At 37.7% G+C, this 24799-nt stretch overlaps 1 protein-coding gene across 15 annotated transcripts in view; it reads left to right on the plus strand.

Moving 5' to 3' along the window:
• kiaa1217 (KIAA1217 ortholog) overlaps nucleotides 1-24799 on the plus strand; it is a 130362-nt gene that overhangs the window by 73188 nt on the left and 32375 nt on the right. For 10 of the 15 annotated variants that reach the window (XM_028435021.1, XM_028435026.1, XM_028435027.1 and 7 more), the window contains exons 2-4: nucleotides 3145-3431; nucleotides 23071-23154; nucleotides 24111-24306. In XM_028435021.1, coding sequence (XP_028290822.1) covers nucleotides 3145-3431; nucleotides 23071-23154; nucleotides 24111-24306 — 567 coding nt within the window. Of the gene's footprint in view, nucleotides 1-211; nucleotides 367-3144; nucleotides 3432-6911; nucleotides 7088-23070; nucleotides 23155-24110; nucleotides 24307-24799 lie in introns of those variants that run through there. The other 5 variants (XM_028435029.1, XM_028435030.1, XM_028435017.1 and 2 more) reach the window with 3 other exon arrangements.

Below are 24799 nucleotides of genomic sequence, written 5' to 3' on the forward strand. Positions count from 1 at the left end.
ATATAATTTTGTTGTTTGTATATATATTCTACAATGCTTTGTGAAGGTCCATATTTACATGCAGTCCATAGCCACTCCTCTGCCTGCAGTAGAGCTCTCACTAAGTACGGGGCGAGGGTCTGGTCACTCTTTGTCCTGGAATGTAGTTGACTTTTTAAATCCCCACCAGTCTGTCCAGAGGCTGTTGGGTAGGGCATATCTCAAGCCCCCTTTTTTTTTTTTTCCACGTGAGCTAAGTCTGGAATCTCTAAGCAAGCAGCTAGCAGCTAGATTCCCCCCAGACTCACTTTTCTCCTCGGCCCGGATCTGAAAGCTCAATGGAAGGAGAAATTACAGATGAAGACAAAAATTGTTTACTTGGGGAAGGTACGGTAATAAGCTTTTTGACATGTCACCATCAAATGATTTCGCAACCTTGGGAGGTTAGAGAGTGTTTTGTCTGCTGAGCGTAATTTAGTTAGCAGTGGGGAGACGGGGTTTGGGAGTTAAAAATAGGAGTGGAAGTGCATGAGACAGGCTGCTGCTCTAAACTTGATCTGGGTCGGGGGTATTTGGCTGATGGTAGTGTTAGGAGGCTTGTGTGATTCATCATAAGTTGTTTTTCTTTTGTTGTTAGCTTGTTTTTTTTTTTTTATCCAATCCTTCTCTCTTTCATTCAAGTAGTTTCAGTTTTCTGCCAAAAGTCTTTAGGTGTTGGTGTTTGGATAGAGTTCTCAGGCCTGAAATAGAACAAATTATCCTATCTAATGTGTCTCAATATTAATAAATGTATTTTTCATCTGCTGTATTCAGAATGCATGTTCAATTTATCGCATAGGAATGAATACTCATAATTACGAGAACTGTCTTCCTTCAAATGTTAAGATGTTGATCAACTGAAAGGTATACCACATAGCTTGAGCTTTCACATATTATATTGGTTTTCATTATTGCATCTTAAATGTTTTCACATTCAAACAGCTGTACTTTAGTTTTTGTTTCCGTACCTAGCTTATTCAAAGATTTCTCAGTGATTTGTTTGAAACAGTAGAAAGTTTTGTTCAGTAACAAGTATGGGTGTTGCATTGCCATGAATCTGAAGATATAATGTGATTTTCATTTCAAGATGCAATATATCCTGATATATCCCGGTACTAAACTATACAATGTACATCACAATATATTGCAATATCAATAATTACAAATTTCAACTTTACAAGTACAGAATGGTTTGAAATACAATTTATTTCATTTTTTCTTATTTGCGAAAACAAGTGAATGGTAACTTTGGTTACCATTAACAAGTGGTATGTTTACCAAACTGTCAAATTATATTTTTCAGTTTTTTTCTTTAACTTTAGCTTCTACAACAGATTTGGATTCTGTTAGATGATTAAATTCGTACATGCATCTATAAAAGTGCCCAGTATGTTTTATTGCAATCAACTTCTAAGCTAAAATGCATTGAGGAATGAAGTAGTTTAATAAGGTCTGATGTGGTTCACTGACACCTAGTGACTGGGCGTTTACGTGCTATGCATATGTTAGCGCAAATTAGGGATGTAACGATTCACTCAACTCCTGATACGATTCGATTCACGATACTGTGTTCACGATACAATTCTCTCACGATTTATTTTACAAAATGGGACTGTAGTCAAATGATGACTGAAAAATATATATATATATTTTTTAGAAAATACTGTACTATTTTCCTTTTATTTTTCATTGTCAAAAAAATCCCTTGATAAACTATTCAAAACAATGCAATTTAACTAAAAATAAATCTTCAATGAAATAAATAAAGGAATAATACGAATGAAGAAGCCTATTAATTTATAATATAATATAATATAATATAATATAATATAATATAATATAATATAATATAATTCTGGTTTAAACTACATAATAGTTATTTTTCTTTTTAAAAGTGCAACTGAAAATGTATTTTGTGCCTTAACAATTGAACTGATTTACGTCAGATATTTGTTTGGACCAGCAGAGGGCGCTGGTAACCCAGTGGTCGGTTGGCATGCAGAAATTATTGCAGTGAAGAAGAGATGCTATGCTAGCAGACAGAGCTACTAGAAAAACGTGACTTTTACAGATATTCACGTAATATTACAGATTTTCTTTCAGTGCTAAAGTGGTAAGGAATCATTTATTAACATGTTTAAGAGTAGAAGGCGGCCAGAAACAAAGTAGTAGCAGATTCCGCCCGCCACGTACACTGCTGGACAAGAGAAGGGATAAATATATAGCGCCTTCTGCTGTTTAAAAAAAGTACTGCGATTCAATTTTCAAAGTATCGATGTCAATTGTGATACCTATGAATCGATTTTTAACTGCCTTACGATTAATCGTTACATTCCTAGCGCAAATTAAATGATTTTTGTTATTTAAAAAACATGATTAAAATATTTGATTTGGATATTTTTTTGGGATCGATACGAAAATCATGTGGTGAAATAGCGTGATATATCGCCATATGGATTTTTTTTTTTCACGCCCTTAGTAACAAGCTTACAAATAAATTCCGAGCAAGCAATGATTTATACTACCTTACATTGCAAATTCCTGGCTTTCCGCTCAAAATACTTTGCAGCTGGCTACCAAAAAGTCTGTTTCCTGTATAGTGGCTTTGTAAATAATCTTCTCCTTTAAGCACAATGCATTTTATCGATCCGTCCCTGCTCTGATGTTTCTTCAAGGAATGCAATATTATGTAGTTAAAAGCTCCAAATGTCTCCCATTTTACATCTTTTTCATCTTTAAAACTGGAGCCACAGCAGCTGTTTCAACTCTGTTTTCATCCCAATCATTCTCACAATAAATATAAAGCATATTGCACTAATATACATATGAGCATGCACTGGCTGTTTATCAGACAATATTTGAATTGAATCTTCTGGATCAAGACTGATTTTATTTATGTGGAAAACCCTTTTTTATTTGTACTGTTGGTCAATTTCACAGTTGTCATCAGGAGCTCACACTTACTTTTTCTCTTTTGAACAACTTTCATGTCTCAGGAGGTTAATTCGGTCTGACATGACCCGTAGTGACCTATGAAGCAATAACATACATGCATCCACCTGTTGTTGACGTTAATAGTACATGTGTTTTGACCTCTGTGCCTCCGTGTTCCCTCTCCTCCTGCAGAGCAATCCAAAAGCAACCTAAAGGTAACCTCCCCGGAGGACGCCGAGCACATCAGCCGCAGACAGGCTTCCCCAAATGGGACGCCCTCTTCAAAAGGGGACGCCAAAGGCAGCTGCACTGTTCCCCGGAGACACACGTTAGGGGGGCCCCGAAGCTCCAGAGAGATTCTGGCCATGCAGCCGTCAGATATGGATAAAAAACGGGAGGCCTTCCTGGAGCATCTCAAGTACAAATACCCCCATCATGCATCAGCGATCATGGGCCACCAGGAGAGGCTACGGGAGCAGGTCAGTGGGTTAAGAGAAGGAGTGTGTGCAACATGCCGATAACAGGAGGTTGTAGCACTCACAAATACATCAGGTTTTTATTTATTCTACTGTGAAAGAAAGATACAAATATAAATTTGCACCCAAGTGGAAGATTGTTGTACTGGCATAACTCACAACTGAAATACAGGACATTGTTTAGCAATTTAAAAAAAAGAAAGAAAGAAATGAAAAAAAAAAACGAATGAGTGCATTATTGCTGTTTTTTCTTTATTTATTAATAAATACAATGTTATTGTGCATTGTAGTGGGGAATATAGACAGCAAGGACTCATTGTGCATTCAGTATTCTAACTGCAATAAGTACGAAGCTCTGCGGTCTATGCAATTAGATAAAATACCACACTTATAATAATTTGATAATGAACCGGAGAAGTTGTACTGTTAGATACAGAACATAACACACCCCGTTGGGTCCCATATGGTGGTTATTTACCATAGACTATAAAAAGAATGGACAGGACAATCTCTCCGGTGGAGTGACGCTTTTTATCTTTCGAGCTCCCCCTGCTGACTGGCTGCAGTATAGGTCATAAACCCCGCCTCCTCAATGATAATCGATGGGATGTGGGTTAAACTGTAAAGTTAAAATACTCGTCACATAACACATCAATAAGTTATTTGAGGTTGAAAAATGGGATTTTACGTCATTAATGATGATGATTGACAGCCGTAGATCTTGTGTAGCTCTCTTTGTGAATAGCAGGTATGACATGAAGAAAAGCCCAGACACGTGATTTTCTTCATTTTTAAATAGAGTAGGTTTAGATATTTGAGTTGAAATATATGGTGGTTTTGTACTAACCTCTATGATCTGAACACGCCGTTGGTAGAATTTCCAGTGGAGAAAGATACTTAAGTTCTTTGCGTAGCTGGGCTGCGTAAGTCATCAGGGCAGTATGCTAAATGCGCGGGGCGTGTTACCAGGGCTCCTTTCGACGGAACCTACTGCACACACTGTGGCTTCAAAATTGTAAAATGGAAGCGCCCCTAAGCGCTGTATTTTGGCTTACATGGGGCATTAATTGTCACTGGTTTCTCAAATCTATTGAAAACTTATCTTAGTCCTTCTTAACAGCTCGTCTTTGAACCAGCCCACTGCCTTTCCCCCCCACTTATACGTCACGTTGCTACCTTATTGTGCTACCTACGGCAACCTCCATCCATCCATCTATCTTCATACCCACTTATTCCCGTTTATCAGGGTCACGGGGGTCTGCCGGTGCCAATCTCCGGCTCCTACGGCAACCTACTAACATAAATTAGTATTAAATTAAAGTTCCATTAAATGTTAAAGGCAGTGATGCGTACAACAAATTGGACCTGTGTAAAGTTAGACAATTTTACTCTGAGTCTGCATATCTGTTCATTTCTTATTAATGTTATAAACACTAATAGGCATATGATCATATATTAACAGTTTAACAAAAAGTACCCTACTGGTTAAATGCGTAACAGTAAATACTGAACTCAAAACACACAGAAATTCAATTTTCCATCATGTTTTCCTACTTTTTTTTCCCACATGTACATTATTGTAGGATAATATTAATGAAATTTCTACATTTTAAAATTCTGCAGTGTAATATTTATTTGGAGCTAAATAAAATGCTCCATAAGATGGCATCACAGCACATAATAATATAATGATTCTGATTTTTTTTTTAGTTATGTAACAAAGGTTGGTATCTTTAACTAAAATTACAAATAAAAGCCATTTCCATGTCTTGGACTGAATTGTGTTTTCTGTGCAACAGTAATCCTGTTTTCTTTACTTTTCTTGCCGCCGGGTGAATGTGAAGAGTAACCTATAAATCTGCCTCTAACGTTTCTATCCCACATTATTGAAATGCTTTTTTTTTTTTTTCTCCTTTTAAGAATTAGAACAGAACCCTGACTTCATCGGAAGTTAAAATTGGATATTTGTGTCATTTGTCACTTGTTTATTTCACGTTGGCTCTTTTTAGACAATAGATATGCATTCAACTTGATATGTTTTTACGTGTTATTAGAGAGCTTTTTACCGGTTACAAAGTCCTCTTCTCTGAGGCACAGGAAGGCGGACTCAGAGGGAGGGTTGAGGTGGACATTTACCTCACCTGGTCATTGTCTGTATGTTTGCTCTGGGTCAGAGGAGACCCAGGGGAGGGGTGAGCTGGTTTTTTATTTCCTAAACAATTGAGGTAATGTAGAGTCTGGCAGCGAGCCACAGGGAAGCTCTGGGGCTCTTTACAAGATGTTTTTGCCTGTTGTTACTTGCAGCTTTCTTATGAAATGAACCCATCTCTTGTTCTAAATATTAGACAAATACGCACTGATAAACTTATCAATATCACTGATTCTGAACTTGTGGGTTAGGGTGCAATAGTGAATCGTAGGAATGAATGAAACAAATAATAAATAATTTGGTATATACATATTTTTAATATAATCATTTGCGGTAGTATTTGATGTATTTTTAAAGCTGCTACCCGCAATAATTATTTATTAGATAGAATCATAGTGTATGCCTCATAGATTAATGAATCAAACATAACTTACTCCAAAAATGAAGGAAAAACAATGGAAAGTTGCCGCTTGAAAGTTGGTTTTCATCTCCATCTTAAACATTCCATTTGTTGAAATGTTTAAGATTGTTGCCGCATTGCATTGTGGGATGAGGAGTCTTGGAGACGAGTGCATATAAGTATTTTTTTTTACTTCATTCTGATATTACGGGGAATACCGGAAACAAACTACAACAAAAATGTTGTCAAGCAAATAAATCACTGCTCTTCATGTCTTACAAAGAAAAGCAAGAAATTAAATTAAGGGCGGAGTAAAAAAAAAAATTAAAAAACTTCTATGCGGCTATTTACGGGACTCCACGTCCCACAATGCAATGTGCGAAAATATCAACTTAAGTGATTACCATGGAGATGAAAAAAAACTTTTATTTGACAAATTTCCATTGTTTTTCCTTTCTTTTTGGAGTAAATTATGTTTCAAGTCATCAATGAGGCGAACACTATGATTTTATTTATGTATTTGGGTTAAAACTGCTACCTACTTTGTCTTCAAAGATGCACTTTGACATGACTTTAATTCCAAAAGTGCCCAAAAAAATAAACTAAAAAGTATTGCACCATCTTTTCCATCGAACACATTTGTGAATTAGTGGAGAAATTCCCAGTCATCTATTCTACATTGTTATGTGTTTTCCTTCCCATCTGTGCTGAAGTGCTGGTAAACATGCTGCAGATTTTGGTTGCGGAGCGGAGATAGTAGTCAGACAGGTAAGTTCAGATCCGGACTGGGGTGGAGTCAGTGTTGCCATGGTGACGTGTGATGTCACCGCTGAAGGGGCTCAGTTTAATAGTAGGTGCCTGCAGAGGCGTGTCCGCCCTGAGAGAGAGAGAGAGAGAGAGAGAGAGAGAGGGAGAGGGAGAGAGAGAGAGAGAGAGAGAGAGAGAGGGGGGGGGGAAGTGAGAAGTGCTCAGCGCGCCATGGACCTGACGACCGTTTGGAGGCTCGACCGTCCGTGTGTAAAGGAATCAAAATAAACTTTGGACGCGGGCGTGTGGAGTAATAAGTTTGTCTCTTCAGTTTCTCCGTGTGCGCGACAAGAATCACAACAGGTAGGAATTGTCTTGCATTTTTTTCCTTCTTCTTCCTTCCTCTCTCCACTGAATTAAACTTGCATTGCTGGCGTGTGAGGACTGAGGAGTGTGTTGTTAAGACGATGCGCGCTGTTGCATGACGCACGCACGCACGCACGCAAGAAACAAAAAAGAAACTTTTTTTTTTCAATGCAGTAAGAAAAAGAAATAATAATCAACCACACACTGCACTGTTACAGTGACATATGCTATTTCTATGCACTGGTCTATTATTTTATGTATCCGTGCAGGATCTCATTAGGCTTTAGGCTTTCACTTGTAGCGGAGCCAAAGGGTGCGACCCCCCCCCCCCCCCCCCCCCCCCCCCCTTCGTTTCAGCCAGATGACAGATATGTTGCCATAATTTCAAAGCAAATGAAATACAGTGAACACGCCAAAGGGCTTAACTCCTAATGACATGCTGTGTCTTGCAAGATAGTTATAGTGGAAGTGAATATATGAGCAGTATTAACAGTTGATTTGGGCACAGATTGATGTTATTGCTGCTGCTGCTGTTTTTTTTTATCATAACCTGTTGGAGCACCATGAGAAGTAGGCGATGGAACCTCTGGTGCACAATATGACATGCCTTCTATAATCCCTATTGTGTTAAGTATTACCCACATTATGGCAGTGTTGGATACTGGTGTGACACATAAGGTGTGGTGTTAAAAATACAAGAAAGTAACTTAGTTGTTTTTATTCTTGTTGTTTCATGATTCCACAGTAAGGAAGGTATATTAAAGTGTCAGATGATCCTGCAGTTCTTTAAGATTATGTTGCCAATGCACCTGTGAAAGTAGAAGGCACCTGTATCAAATTCAAGGCCCGTGGGCCGAATTTGGCCCTTTCGAGCATCCGATTCGGCCCCCAAGAGAAAGTAAGAATTACAGAGAAAACAGGACTCATATTTGCCAGCGCCTGTACCAGATAGATTTACAAATGGATTTCCAGGCTAATATTTGCCAGGGTACGCAGTTTTCCCATGCTTATATTAGATGATGGCAGTCATTTTTAATCGCAAATTGTTACAATAACTCTTAAATCTTCCAAAATCATGCATTTTTTCTCAAAAAATTTTACAAAATTTTCCTCAAATTAAATACAAATTAATTCCAAAATCAATCAAGAAAATGTGAGTAGAAATCCTGCAGTGACGGATATCTGTCATGTATTTCTTGGATATTGTTGCCGGTGCCTTACATATATAACTATAATTTATACATGGAAGTGCAAATTAGGCCACATCAATGTTGAAATTTCCCACCTAAAATCTGCATTCCACTTAAATTCAAACTGATTCGTATTTGGTCCCTGAACTAGAACGAGTTTGACACCCCTGGTATAAGGTAACAAAATGTGGTGACTGGTATTAGGAAAATACACTATAGAGATACAAACTATGGGTTGGAAATTGTACAACGCTGTTGCAACTTTGCTAATTTCTGAATAGTGGTTTGATATATTTCGGTAAACATGTGAAATGCAAATAAAGGAACTTAGCCTTCTGTTATTATTATTATAGAAAAATAACTCTTTATCATCGAAAAACACATTCAAATCTTGCTAAAAGAAAATTGGCCATGCGATACAATAGACTTTTAATAAAAGAGTACTTTAACTGCTGATTTATTATTATATATTGTAATTTATTGTTTTTAGCTTATACTTGTTTAAAAAACCTGCATACTCTGTAAGTACCGTACATTATTATAAAGAAGAACTGTAATTATTGATTAGGTATTCGTTAACTACTATGTGCATTAATAGCCAGGAAGTTGAGCACATAATCATATCTACCGTAATGCTGTAAAGATAAACAATAGTAAGAGGTCATCAATGGCCAGTTTCAAAGCTTCTGAGGGACCTGTGTCACCACCTCAGTGTCAGCTAATGGCAGGAGGCTAAACAGGCTATTGGCTGATTGAGAGGACGTTGTCAGCTCTCCATACTCATGCTTCCTGACGTAGATTATTTCATTTGCTTGGAGTGGGCAGTTTTTACTACCATACACAGTGCATTCCAAGACATGCATCCATACTTTTGATGGTAGTTCACTAGAATGTCTGAAACTAGGGGGTTCGGTTCTTCTCTTGTCTGTCTGATTGTCTCTTTAACACTTTCTAGCAGTTACTTTTTGAGTAGAGCTTCTCTGTGATGTCGATTCCCAGAATTGAAAGCTCTACATTGCTCGCTTCATGTTAGCAGTAGTAGTCTAATGCAACACCCATTCATGTATTCCACCTTCAGCTTTTAGGCACACTTATCAGGTCCTTGATGAGAGCTGATCTCTTTGGTGACAAAAGCAACATCAGCAAACATAACAGTTGCATATTTCGGAGGCTGAAAAACAAAAACAAAATGTTATCCTTCTCAACTTTCCCAGCTGTTAGACGACTAACTCTAGATAAGTAACAATGTGGTTTGTCTGTACTGATTGTCTTTGTACATGATATTTCAACAGTCACATCAGAGGTATGCACTCATGTTATTCAAATGTGTGGAAATATATTAAAGGTTACGGTCAATTTAACCAGTCATTGCTTGTAAATTAGTAAAAGTCATGACTAGTTTTTGACAGTGGGACCATTGTCATCACCATGATGCAGCTGATAACAATTGTGTGGGAAAGTAGAAGTATTGCCACTGTTCTCATGCAGCTGTGAAGATGCTGGCTACACAGGAAAAGCAACATCAGTAGCACTGCATGCTTCAGCGGTGAGAAAGAAATGTCTCCGGAGGTTTAAGTTACAAAGGCGAGGATTTATCAAGGTCAAACTGAGGTTGTGTAGATAATATCGCCTTGGGCTGACAAGTGGGTGACCCCACTCCACCTGAGACGACAGCGTACACATAGACACAAGCTGACTGACTCATTCCTATATAGGTTAGCACTTCTCCTTCCTGGCTCTGTGATTCCTAAACCCACAACAAAAGGCAATGGTTTAATTTCCTCTTCTTCATCAGGCCTGAAAAGACCTGGATCCCACAGAGGGGAGATGAGATAACATCGCTTTGGCTTGACCGCCACCCATCCTCTCTGCCTTTGCTGTGCCTATCTGCCCATGGGGCTTGACTGGCCCCACTGAACTGCTTAACCCATCACAAACACATACTTAATTCCCCTTCCTTCTGTGTGTCTACGTGCATCTGTGTGTGCTGAGCAGTCACCAGGCCTGAGGTCTCCGCAAGGAGTTAGCAAGAAATGTTAGGACTGCACTGACTCCATTCATCCATCCAACCATCAAACCACATTCAATAAAGTATGTGGTTTTCTTCACATACTTAGTTTTCTATCAGGAGAATAAAACATGTATGTTTGGCAAGTTGCCTCGATGGATGGATGAATGAATGGATGGTTGTGTTCAGGTGTGTTCAACACAAACAAAGTTGCATGACAAACTATTAGTATTTTTAAAAAAAAACTTTTATAAACCTCATTTGATATATAGATTTCAGCAAATACAGTATGTCGAGATTAGTTAGGAGTTGCAGCATTTGACATGTATCTTTTTTGAGAAGAGTTGTTCAGTGGCAGAAAAGACGAATATAGAAGAATTTTCTAACAACTGGAGAGCCCAAAAAACTATCCAAACATTACATGCTTGCATCCATAGGTTTAAACAGAAAGAAACAAGGTCATCTGCCACATTTTGAAGCAATGAAAGTCTCCCAAATACTTGGAAAATCTGAAGTACCAAGGTCAGCAAGATAACACCGTCTATCAATGTGCATTGACTCCCTACAAGAGAGCTGACCATGATATGAGCAAAACAGAGGGTTGTTCTAGAGGAAAGAAACTTTATTTATACTTCGCCAAATACAACGATAAGTCATCTCATAGCGCTCATCACAAAATATAGAGTTATGATTAAAAAACCCAACATTTCCACTTGAGCAAGCATCAGCGCTGGTAGAGAGGAAAAACTCCTTTTAACAAACCTCCAGCAGAACCAGGCTCAGAGGTGGCAGTCATTTGCAGGACTGGTTGGGGTTTGTGGGCAGAAAGAGGGGAACAGAAGAGGATATAGACAAAGAAAATCAGAGGATCACAAACTGGTTGAACCACAAAGCGCGGATCTGGAACCGCCAACTCCAGCGCCAAGAAACCTGAAACAAAAAAAGAGAGAATAGGGTGAGGACAAAGCAAAGACTGCAGAAAAACACAATGCAGCCTTAACAAGGAGGAGAACCTAGACACTGAGAAGGACTCATGGTGGAGAATTTATTTAAGAGTTATGGTTAGGGTTAGAGAGTCACTGTAGGGACAAGAAAGGTTCTTGCTTTGACTTGACGGAACACACAATACATACTCTACCCCAGAAATCATCGATTTTTAAAAAGGTGGACTGGAGAGCACATTTCATACATGAATAACTCCCAATATGGTACTGATATGAGCTCATGGTGCAAGTCTGAGCAGCAGGTCTGAGGTAAAACATCTGTCTTTAATGATCAAGCTCAAAAAAGTCAATAGCCAACATTGTTTTTCATAGCCTCGGCGAACACTGCTACTATGGAGTGACACGTTGAGATTTGCCTTCAGTTACACAAACAAGAGTCGTCAGGTTTAACGACAGGCTTGCATTGACCCCCTCGTTAACAGGGGTTATGTGTTGGGGGTTTGGGGTTTTAGGGGTGCACAACCCCAACTGAGGCAACAAGTGGTGGTGTGCAGAGTGGCGCCGAAGCAATCGCTAATCCCAAGTGTCGTTGGGGGTGGGGTCGCTAAGCCCTAATGACAGAAGGCCCCGATGGACTTGCTACTGCTCACTGACCATAATGAGTGAAGCCAGACTGAATTTTACACACTGTCTCAAACGTAGCGTCGCTGTGTTAATCAGACCAGCTAATCAGGTCTGAGCTCTTTTCAGTGCTCCGCTCTGCAACAAAAACAGGAGTGTTCTGGCAAAGGTGCTGGTGAACAACCTCTGAATTAGATTGTCTCTCTGGTCCTCTGACTCAACTGACAGGTAGTCATCATTAGAACCCTAAAACGTTTAGATTGTCTGAAGCACTTTGCTCTGAATGCTGCTTAACCTTGTGACCTGTCATTCCATGTGGAACAATTAAAATCATTTGTCAATAGAAAATTAGCTGCCTGCGTTGCAGTTTTTTGCTGCATTGCTAATAAACTAATCTTCTCATCTGGATATATTTAATAATGTTGATCAATTAATTTATCTATGTGCAGTTACTATATTAGAGGCCTATTAATCATGTTTGTCTGAATTTACTTGGGATGAATAATACCAGAGGTAATGCAATCATTTATTTTCCCTGGAGACAAAATAGCTTGCAGTGAATTGTTGGAAGCTCAATGCACAGAGCATTACATTCTGTTTTTGAGTAAGTATGATTTCATGGCTAAATATAGTAGAAGTGTGACGTGTGACGACACGGCGATATATCGCTATGTTTTATTGATTTATTTTTTTCGCATGATTGATATGCTTGCGCTATCGATTTAAAAACATAAATAAATATTTTTTGGGATTTAAGATTTATTTTCTTATTTTCAAAAGCTTTTCTGCTTTTTCACTAAAATGTGCAGGTAGAACTTGAAATCTTGTCACTGTTTGTTGAAGGAACCAATATTTTATTTTCTGGAATATTGCACTATAATGATGTCACTGGTAAGAAAGACCCTATTTTTTAAGTTTACAGAAAGCACTATTGGAGATACTTATTCATTTACATTGGTATGTTGACACTTATTTACACAAATGTTGCACTAAAATAGTGTTTCTGTTCATAGGACACTTTTTCAATTTACTGTCTTTCAGAGATATGAAATAAAAATTGTATTTTTTCATTTAATCTTTTTTTTTCTTGTTATTTAATAGATTATTGTAGATTGAGTTCTGACCAATAAATCGATAATCGCAGTATTATCATATCGTGAGATAATTATCGTGAGCTTTGTATCGCGTATCGTGAGGTACCAAGAGGTTCCCACCCCTAAAGCATAGTAGCAATTTGCTATGGATGGACCATATCGTGTAAAATTCGTCAGCAAGAAAGACAAAATGAACATTGCAAGAGCACGGATGACATGAACACGTAATTAGCTGTGAGCATTTCACCTCTAAATGTCACATTTGTTCCAGTAGATTTACCTGTTAGATTGGTCGTCAATCTTCAGCGTAAAACACCTCAAGCACAAGTTACTTGCTGTCCTTTCATTAAAGATATTATTCTAACACTTATTGTTGCTGGTTATGTTGTTCCATTTAGTTTGAGGTAAACTGTGCGTCAAAAACAAAAATGATCTTAATCAGATACAATTTTGTCTTGTGTCTTGTGATAGTAAAAGTAGATATTTTAATTGATCAGATATCCTACGTTTGCTCTTAAAATTTTTAAATCTATTTTTTATCAAGTATGCTGTAACATCAGAGTCACTCTGTGCCACATTTAATTCCCTCTGGGACTTCATGTACCAATCGTAACTAATACCAACCATCATTAAGATTAGCAGTGCTTTATTATCATTATTATTTCACACATCCACAAGCAAAAACCTCCTATTCTATAATCAAACAAGACTAGGAAAAATGCCTAAAATCCATGTTTATGTATAAGTTTTGATGGGATTTAAACATTCAATTGTTTATTTAGTTATGTCGTTTTTTTCAATTATGTATTTATTTAAAAAGATCTACGGATTTGTAAAATCCAATGTTTAAATACTGATAATCTTAATCATTTCTTATTTTAGTTTCTTTGCATAATGAATATTTCCTAAAATGCTATATCTATTTATTTAAAACAGTGGCTCCCAACCAGGGGTATGTGTACCCTTAGGGGTACTTGAACACATTGCAGGGGGTACTTGGAAACATTGAGGAATCTATTTCCAACATGCTGAGTCATTTTTAAGCCTATTTCAGACACTGTACATGCTCATCCAATATCTTTTCCAGCCGTTGACAATAAACGGCATTATTGTAATAAACAATATTGTGGCCTTAATATCCTACTAAAGTGTTATTAACATGTTATGCACATTAATAAAAATTGAGGTCAATATATTCTCTGATATACACAAAATTGATATTTAGTGTGCGTTAAAGGTACAGGTTGACATTTTCAAGCTGAGGGAGATTTCAGAGGCCAATATGTTAACAACAGGTAAATTAAACAAGAAAGGTTACTAAACTGGAGTGACAAAGGGGTTCTCCTATTCTGAACAGGGGCCTTGGGGGGTACATGAGACGGAAAGGGTTAGGAAACACTGATTAAAAAAAAAAAAAAAAACCTAACTAAAGCCTTGCTTCTAAACTCTTAGAACTCATCTTATATTGTGTGTGTGTAAGTCTCATGTGCATGTTTTCCCCCTTACTGTCCCTTTGCGTTGCAAGTCTTCGCATGCAGCCGAACATCTGGACTCCACCTTTGGGGCAAAGGTATGAAGCTAACATCAAAAGGCAAAGCAGAGACAGAAATGAACCAAGATGATTTCACTACTGACAGGTCGAGCTCTAAACACATGGCTTAGACTACAGTGTGAGCTCTTGTGGTTTCACTCCAGCTTTCGTGTCTTATTGGAGAAAAAAACAGAACAAGTTTTGGAGAAAAGTATGGAGGCCACATTGTAGGAGGATGTGCTTCTGTGTATGTTTTATAATGAAGCAGAAACTCTCGGACAGACTTTGCAGATAATAACGTAGACGGTAGGAGAAAACTGCACACCACAAATATGTGTACAGAATATTGGTATTACATTATCTGTTAATAGAATTAACAATAAATCAGTGTGTTTGACTGAGGTGAAAACCTTGCTTCCATTTTTGATGTTTTTTCTACCGCTGACACTTGCATGACTTCACAACTCAGCAGGGTTTTTATGTCTTAACTCATTGGTGTTAACATGTTGATTTAAAAAAAAGGTGTTGAGATTTTATGTCAGAGCAGAGGAATCATTAAGATGATTTCACGTGCACGTTGACTTCCAGTGGCTGGCTGCCAGTGTCGATTGATGCGTGTGGTGAGATTTGTCCTGTTGTTACATGCAGATGTTGGCATTAGCAGCACAAGGAAATCCATACTATGTAGTAGGGATGCACCGAAATGAAAAATTCTTGGTCAAAACCAAGACCAAAAACCCAAACACTGAAAAAAAATTATGCAAATTATTAGTCCCATTGCATTTATGGCTGTGCTAACCTCACTAAAATTGCAATTTTGTAAATTTATAGTAATGCTTCAACGAATGAATCCATTCAAAATAAGAAAATATTTATTTAGCACTGACATTCGCACAATGAACAATATAAAATAAAATATTTCACTCATACATTAAATCATACTGTACAGGCCTACACACTGAGCAGCTGGAAGATAATCAAATTAGTTGTGTTCTCTCATTAAAACAAAGTGTATTTAAATCGCAGAGCTGTGTGTGCATCTCCAAGACGTGCTCTGTGTGCTTTGATTGCGGCATGCATCATATTTTGTGCGCGTTTGGTTTAATCCCATCCAAGCAATGATATATAACACGGACTAAGTACCATCCTGCTGTCACAACATCCTGTTTTGGTCGGCTTTTTTTAAATATATATTTAATGTTGATTATCAGTTTGGGTTGTAATGTCACATAGAACTTTGGAAGCAAACTCTATAATGTATAAATCTCAAGTTTAGTAAAGGAGAAGTGTGGTCGTTATTGGTTCAGTAAAAGGCAGGAATGAACAGCTATCAAGGTGATTTATTCGAACGCAAAGGACAATTTAAAATGTCCATATTTACAGTGAAGCTTTTTTTTGATGATAAATTCAAAGACAACAATTAACCTATAATACAAGCCACAAACCCAAAACTTTGAAGTGCTAATCTGCTCGATTTGAGGAAAACATCAACAAAAGTTCCCATTAGATCTTTTTTTTTTTTCATCACCAGAGAAAATCTTAAAATACAGCCTTGGTTCATGTGAGTACATGTCAAATAATTGAGCTAACTTTACACTGTGAGAGAATTGCGTGTGTGCAAGGCAATCAAACATTTAGCGTTGCGTTACATTTCTCAGGATGCCCGGAGTGTTTTAGAGCATAAATGTTTTATTATTGACAAAGTTTGGATAAAAAGCAAGTATGAACAGGTCGTGCCTCGTCAACCCCGCCAACAAATACTTTGTTTGGATTTTGTTGTGGGCGAGTGAGAATAAGGAGACAGACTGTGTTTGTGTACAAATCATTGCATGAAAATCTAAAAAAGTTAGACTGAGATATAAACTCAACCTCTAGTTAATAAGATTAGGGGAAAAAAATCAAAAAATTATACTTTACCCTCTCCTTTTGGTTTTCATATTCAGCGTCTTTCCACAAACCATCTTGCTTCTTGGAGAAACACTTTTTTCCACTGATTGTGGTTTGACTCAAAGCTCCCCATCTATTACCTTACATGCACTTTACGAGCACATGTAATAATTTAAATGGAGTCTATGAATTAGCCTATGTCTGCCTGTGATTGACTAATTAAGTCATTATAAGTCAGTTTAGGCGATAGATGAATCATTGGAAGGCTGTCAGCTTGTGTGTTGCTGAATAAAGTCTCATAGAGGATTTTTTCTTTGCATTGGCTCCAAGTGTTCCTCAATAATACTAAGACACAGTGTGCTCATGCTGCGTTCAGTTTGGAGTTGACATAGAAGAGAAAAGCACATTCGGTCTCTTCTACATAAGCTTGCATGAGTTACATTCAGGTACGGGACACAATAAGTAATGTGTAGATAGACTCTAATAACCAGTAACTCTGAGGAAGATAAGCATGTATAGATGTTTATAAATGGGGTACAGTTGGGCGTGACATTTATAAAGAAGTTTTTTTTCATTTTGTTTCTAAGTTTTCTGGAGATTCAAGCTTTAAAAATGTCTGATATTCTACTTATATTCACTCAGATGTTTCTTACTTTCCATCCTAAGCCCAGCAATACATATTCAACCACTATTGTTTATAAAGTTCAAATAGACACAATGAACTTCCGCTACCATCCACTTGCGGTGGATTGTGTGTTAGTATTGTGTGGCTATATCTTAAGGGACGTAGGGGCGGTGTGTGTTGATCTGGTCTGTCCACATCCTGTGGAGGGGGGGGCAGAAGGAGAAAGACGGAGAGGTTGAATGCAGCAAGTCCTTCATGGGCTAAAATAACATTGGAGGAAGAGACCCTGTTTCCTTTAAACCAGGGAGTTCCCAGTCACGCATGACTGGTGGGATTTAACAGCTTTTTTCAACAATGGTGAAGAAGACTTCCAAGCTTTTTATAGATGGATAATTGCTTTAATGATGTGTTTGTTTATTAGATCCAGTTAGGTAATACCAAATCAGATTAAAAAGACATGGTAACATAGTTGTAAGCAGATTTTCTAACGTTAAGAGATCATCTTTCCTTTGTTTCTGTGGGTCAGCACATTGCTTCTGTTGTCAGAATGAACAGGATTTGCATTGTGACTGATCAGCATGGTTATTCATTATTGACTAGATTAGTCAGTAACGTATCAGATAAACACTTACTAGATTTTGGTTTATTGGTTAGTTTAATTAAAAAAAAACATGCTTGTGTTTGGACGTCTTTCGGTCCATCATCTGCTGATTCCGTTAAGACGAGTAAATGAACAAACAAGTTACAGTGAACTCATCTCTGAAAGGTCACGTTGGGTTTTAATGGCAGGATTAGAAAAGGAATGCATCAGGGAAGGGAATGGGAGAGGAATGAGGGAGCAGTGAATGGGAATAGATGAGTGGGAGATTTTGTCATCGTGTCATCCAGGCTGTGGGCCACAAAGGGTGATGAGTCCGCCAACAGGCACCATCACAGACCAGTCGATTGACGAGGGAATTATTCTTCAGAAAAGGACTGCAGTGGCCATGACATTTTGGACTTTTGTTTTTCCATGAAATGCTGCAGTTTTTTTTTGTTTTGTTTTGTTAAAATCCAAGGTTTTTACCTGATAAGAGCTTTTTACCATTGATGTCTTAAAATGATGTCTTGATTCTAAAGTTTTGATAAACGAAAGGCATGGCAATTTATTAGGATAGTGTTCTGAATGGGAGGGAAAGAGTTAAAAGTCTGCAGGGACTTCATCCTTTTTTAATGTGTTTGTTGTCTTTGAAGCCAGAATGCATTTAGCTCTTTTCTCCTAGGAGCCCGAGACCAAATTGCATTTGTTTGTTTTTTAATTTCTGCTCTAAGTTTTGTCCAGCTGCCACCACATTCCTCCTGTTTACCTGTGTGTTTCACGTCTGCATAAATGCTACATTTAATGAGTGATTAATGCAATGTTCACATTAGAGTGTATATGCTACGTGTTGTTTTTTTGTGTTGATTATCAGAGATGCCCAATTTAATAGTACTATAAAAGATATAACTGAAGAGATACCTCCTATTTGGATTAATTTTCAAATGTTAAATTGGTGGAAATTGAGACTATTGAGATAGCAGATATAGAAAGAAGAGATGGTACGTGCTTTCTAGATTTTGTAGCAACACTAGAACATCAGATTAGTCCCAAAGGTGTTACAATAATGCATAAAGACTAATGGAAGTGATTGGGCTTCTTTAACTAGCTACTGCTAGTCTGGTATGGCAGATAATGCAGCACATTTGAGCTTTCGCATCTTGTCTAATCGATTTGTCCTCTGAACCTGTAATAAAGCCAACCAAACAAATCCAACAACAATATTATTCAAATAATATCATTTGATTTATTAGTGAGAATATCTGTCAAGTAGGGCTGCGCAAAAAAAAAAAACGATTTAATCATTTTATCGAATTTGTGGATAAAAACAATTTTTATTTTGCAAATTCAAGTTATTAAAAACATTTTTTATTCAGTTTTTATTTATTTTTATTTTTTCCCCCACAACAGTTTTTTCGTAGCGCGATGTGAGCCCACCCCCTCTTTGTTTACATGTGTTTACCCTTTGAGTAGGCTATATGTGTGCCGCAGGCATGTTTAATGTTTTTATTCGCACTATGCTGAGATGCTAAAGGAAGAGTTTATTATTTATTTAATTGTAATGTTATATGTTGTAAAATATGTAATCTGATTTCTAAATCAGAAAATTGAAGCTAGTGTGAAGTTGCTGTTGCACTTTTGCTTAAACCTGGGTTAAAGCTTGAAATTGTTGAATGACAGAGGATTTTATGCATTTTAACTCTTGACGACAGTCACAGCAATAAAGTTGCACTTTTGACAATATATTTGATGTCTGCAGTCATTTTGAAGTGCATTGAAAAAATAAATACATTTGAAAATCGAATCGAAACTCGAATTTTTCTTTAAAGAACCTGAGATTTTTTTGAAGGCAAAATTGCCCAGCCCTACTGTCAAGTTCTAAAGTGTGTGATAACATTTATGATGAGTAGACACATTGATTTGTCGCTTGTACTAACGTCAAACTAGCGACGTGCCAAGTAACGCACCTGTCCAACTGTCTTTTTAAAGTCATTCTCCACGTAGGCACCAGACCAATGTCCATGGATGCTACCTGTGTCCCACTGGTCTCTTGCCTTAATGCGACTCATCTTGTGCTTTCAAATGTGACAGAGAGGTGATATCTGGACTATGTAATATGCTATAAGCTATTATAACCCGAGCCATGTCGATTATGTAAGAAAGCAGGCGTCAATCAGTGGGATTTTTTGTGGAGTGGCAGCAGGTGCGGTTGCTCTGGCGGCTATGCCTGTACTTAAACCTCCACGAGTAACACAGCAGGGTCCTGATGGGGTCTGCCATTATTCTTTAACAAGTGTAATTTTCTTTAATCGCTGCAGCTCGGCGCTGCATGTCATCCTGTATTTCAGAGGCTGAAAGGAGTGAAGTAGCATTGTCTAACACATTCTGCCCAGCTTTATGAAATTATGTGAAATTGTGCATCTGGTTTAAAAGTTGCATTGAGCTAATATGGACAGGTGGCCAGTACATACTAGGAAGCATCGTTAAGGTTTAAAAAAAAAAAGGTTATAATGGTAATTCAATTTTGGTGGGTGTGCCCATTTGTTTTTCCTCACAATGGGAGGGATTATGCCTTAATAGGTAGTGTTTTGAATGTAAATAACACTTTAAAGCACATTCAGAGAACTCAAAAAGTAATAAAGGGTAATCAAAGCAATTTGATATATTTGCAGTTAATATTATTTGTAGTGCTGACATAATAAAGCTGGAATAGATCTTTGGCGTCTCTCTAATGATAGCTTAGCTGGTTGTGTGACCATTGTGGCATGGAGTAAGTATTATAAGGCTGCACTGGCTCGGGTCAGATTATAGAGAACAATGGCGTGACTTACCTAAACACAGGTCCATTTTGTGTCTGAATTTTGTCTCACTAAACTAAACTGTGTGCTTTCCGTTGGAGAGCTGAAGAGAGAATGATTCTAAAGAAAATAACCTTTTCAAATATTCACTTGAGATTCTGCAGCTTTTTTTTCTGTCACAATAATCACTGACTTCTGGCCGCATCACTCAAGAGACAACTCACACTCGCTAAAGTCCACATTTTCCAAATGTCTTTGATGCATTCGAGCTTTATTCTCTTGGCACGTTTCTCCTGAGGGGCTCTTTTAATGACTTTATAACTTGTTGTGTATAAGCCAATGTTGGTGTATCAATTTCACATTCATCATAGCTGTCATAGCCAATGTAGTGTACAGCGAGAGCCACTGCTGAAAAAGCAGAATCACAAGCTTTGTGCTTTTGACAGGAAATAAATGGCTACATGGAATGAATCGAACGTGTGGGCAGACTGCGGTAGGTAATATGGCGTTAATCAGCGCGCGTTCACGTGTAGACTGTAAAGCTAGGAGTAGATAGCTGCTTGGGTATCAAGTGTGTTTGATCATGTTGCTTTTTCTGTGAAGTTGAGATGATCTGTGCATGCAGAAGAAAGTGAGAATGAAGCAGAGGAGTTTGTTTTTGCTAATCTAGTAACCTTTGGAGTGGTTTATCTTTGATGTTAACCTCCCTGAGATAGTTCAACTACATTCCCTCATTCCACAAATGGAGAGAGGATGTCACTACCTTTTATCCTTCATTATCAGATTAAGCTCCTAAATGACTTGATTAGCCATTGCTATCAAAGCCTGTTTTGATTCTTTGTTGTAGTTGAAACTAAATAAGATATAAATGCTTAAAGAGTTGAAAGATACCTTTGAAGATTAGGATTGTGTTTGCCACCTTCTTTATTACATTACCTTTTGGTCATTCTAACCCTAGCTTACTTTACAATAGGGGTGAGTATTGGCAAGGATGTTGCAATACGATACGTATTGCGATACGTGGGTCACGATACAATATTATCGCAATATTCTACCCAGTTAATATCAAAAGTAAACGTAGAAATTAAAAAAATCAAGTTGCTGTTTACGTTCATCAGAAGATATTGATCATTCAGAGGACAAATTGAGTCAAAACTGTTTGCTTCAAAACATCCTATTTATTATTTATTATTAGTGTTTTTGCACATTTTCACTGAAAAAAATAAAATGCAGTGTTACACACTGCCATCATCAAATATAGTGCAATAAGTTTCTTTTCACTGAAACTACTGTGTAGAAGTCTCAAAGTAACCATTACAACATTATGACGACATTGTAACAACTGTAAGTGAGAACATTAAGGATAAATCACCAAGTTACTGATAATGCACAAAAATAAGAAAAAAAAATCCTCTTGTATCAGTTTAAGCACTGATCTGAACAGATTATATGAAAATAAAATGTCTGTGCATACATAAATATTGCAGGCATTACACACTGCCAAATATCCAAAAAAAAAAAAAAAAAAAAAATCGTCACCCAAAAAATCGCGATATATCGTGAAATCTAATTTCTTTACAACCTTATTTTCTTTATTTCCCCCCCCTCTTTTGTATTTTATTTGTCCCACATACCATTACCACTTCTCATGAATATTGAGTTTCATGCTAATTTATCTAATAATCTAAAACCTTTCTTTCCTTCAATGAAGGGAAGCACATTCATTGATGATTTGATTTGCTGCTAAAACACCTTTTTTTAGTTGTTAGCACGAGCAGTATTGTTTATCCAGTGTTCTGTGATACTTTTACTCACTCTGAACAATACAACTGAATAGCAACAGTGACGGTTTAGTCATTTAAGTTATGAATAAATGGATGGTTAGAGGAAGATAGTTACCTGTCTAAAAAGGAATGGGGATATGTAGGCGTACTAGCAAATTTAAACACATAAAATGATTAACGTTTTGGTTTTCTTTGTCTCACTTTTTAACAACTATTAAACATGTTTTTTGTTAAATTGGATACCTATTCAATTACTTTCGTAATGCATTCACAACTCAAAGGAGGTATTTTGTAAAGTTTTTGTAATAAGCCTAATCACAGTCCTAAATGTAGAAGTTTATTCCTATTTGTGAGACCTTTACAAACATCCCAACATATAGTTACTTACTACACACTAGTAATGGAAGTACAAAGTGTGTTTGATCCTTCTCGTGTGTACTACAGTTGGAGAGCAGCAGTGTGGGGGAGCTGTTTGGTCCCACCATCATTGAATAACACTCATAAATCATTCAGTGTTTGGATTAAATGTCCAACACATGTCTTGGTTTTAGGTGACATGCTTGTCACTTGTCTTTGAAGGTTTGACCTTTGTTACCGTAAGTACAAAAGGTGTTTTTTATTTGCTGCTTTTGGTCTTTGGTTGCAGACGGATATTGTTGGCTAAGTTAGCTGATGGCTAATTCGTTTCTCCTAGATGTATTAGTGAAACTAGAGAAAGCTAAGCAAGTTGTCAAGTACCATGTAGGTATGTACTGTTTCACCGCTAAAGAAATGATCATACTAGCATTAATTCTTGTATTTGTTGTTTTCACGTATCAAATCTGCTGAAAGACACAGTGAAGTTTCCATGGTTTTACTGGTTTGCCTTCCCATATCTCACGTTTTTCTTTCTTCCATTTCTCTATGTTTTCCCTCCATCAGTCTTTGCAGGCAATGCTCTTCTCCCTTCACTCTACGCTTGACATTCAGAGGTATTTGATGAGCATCCAGTTGCCACACAACAGAGTTAGTTATACTTTTATTTTATCTGCATCATGCAGGTGTGTAAGTGTATGTATCACAGTGTGGCCATGCCTTAGCCTTCTTTAACATTCAGCAGCATTATAGCCATGCACCCCTGCTTGTCAGGTAGAACCATTCTGTCCCTTAAAAAAAGTCGACTTCTCGTAACACTAGAGTGTGGGAGACCAACAGCATGTGCACGCAGGTGTTTTCATAACAGGCTGTTAAAACCGCATCATTGTACCTCCATGGTTTCATCTGGACGATGCCATGAATAAAAGAAGTTCATAAAGAGTCTAGTGTTTTCCATCCCCTCAATTTTAGTCCTCAGCCCCAACTTGCCCCGGTAATGCTGATCACCTTACAGCACCACTTACTGCACAATGGACTAATGGGGTTGGTTGTCATATCGGAAAGACTCCGGTGGAAGCCACGCCCTGCAGTTCCGATTACACAGTAAAAGTTTTCATGAAAAAACTGCTCGTCCTCAGTTAGAAGTTACAGAAAATGATTCTGGTTTCACCTTGTTTGGGTCTCTTGATCCCATTCATTGTTTATCGGTACTAATGTTCCTAACGTGGATAAATCTAAAATTTATGGTAAGAGACTTCAGTGGAAGGTTTAAAAACTCTTTCCATTTGGTAACTATTAGTGCAGCAATGTGCTTGTGTGACATTGAGGGAATGTGTTTAGTATGTGAGGATGCATGAGGACTGACACGCAGCAGTAAAGCTTCTTCATATATTACTGCATGATAGCTGCTTTGACTTCTTCAGCTGTTGTGGATTCAAGCCCAAAGTCAACATCAAAGGTTTGCCTATAAAAGACTGTTTTTTTTAATCTGCACAAAGCCTAAATTCTGTTGTTTTCTTCACCAGCTAATGCTTTCTTAGAACTTCAAACAACATGTCATCGCGTCTCACCCTTTCACTGTCATTTCTGTCTTGTTTCCACTTTAGGGCAGAAGCCCCAAGCACGGCCCCATTCCCCACCCTGGTCTCGGGGACCAAGTTGACCACCTATCCCTGGTATCCCTGGAATCGTTGGATGCCATGTCTGAAGGTGACATACCTACGGGTTTCACCCGCGGCAGCCGGATTCGTGCCAGCCTGCCAGTGGTGCGATCAACCAATCAGACAAAGGACCGCTCACTGGGTAAGCATTGTCAATCATGGCTGTCTAGAAGCTTTGCAAGACTTTTTCTTTGTCTGTCATTTTGACTGACAGTGTCCTAAAAATCCTGTCGTAATCTATTTTTACCCGTCAATTACATTTTTGAAATGATAATTGTGACATTTTCAATAGCAGTTAATTTGCATACATTTTTTTTTTTAATATTCAGTCCAAACAAGCTGGACAGAGAATCCACACCTTTCCATCACACATCAAGCAGATAAATACATGTAACTTTTTCTCCACAAAGGCAACATTCACCAAGTATGACCCCAGTAGCAACTGGAATGACAATCAGGCTGCACTTTTTCTGTCCAAGCCCCGCTCGCGTTCAAATGAGCATTAACCGAAACTGACCCAAGCCTGACAGGGAATACAACATTAATATCCGATCCTGACAAAAGTAAAATCCTAAGGCATTCGGAAATAGATAACATAAGCGCATTGGTGCACTCGGACCAATAAGCGCAAGTCA

The sequence above is a fragment of the Gouania willdenowi genome, chromosome 20 (assembly GCF_900634775.1).
Source record: "Gouania willdenowi chromosome 20, fGouWil2.1, whole genome shotgun sequence".
NCBI lineage: Eukaryota > Metazoa > Chordata > Actinopteri > Blenniiformes > Gobiesocidae > Gouania > Gouania willdenowi.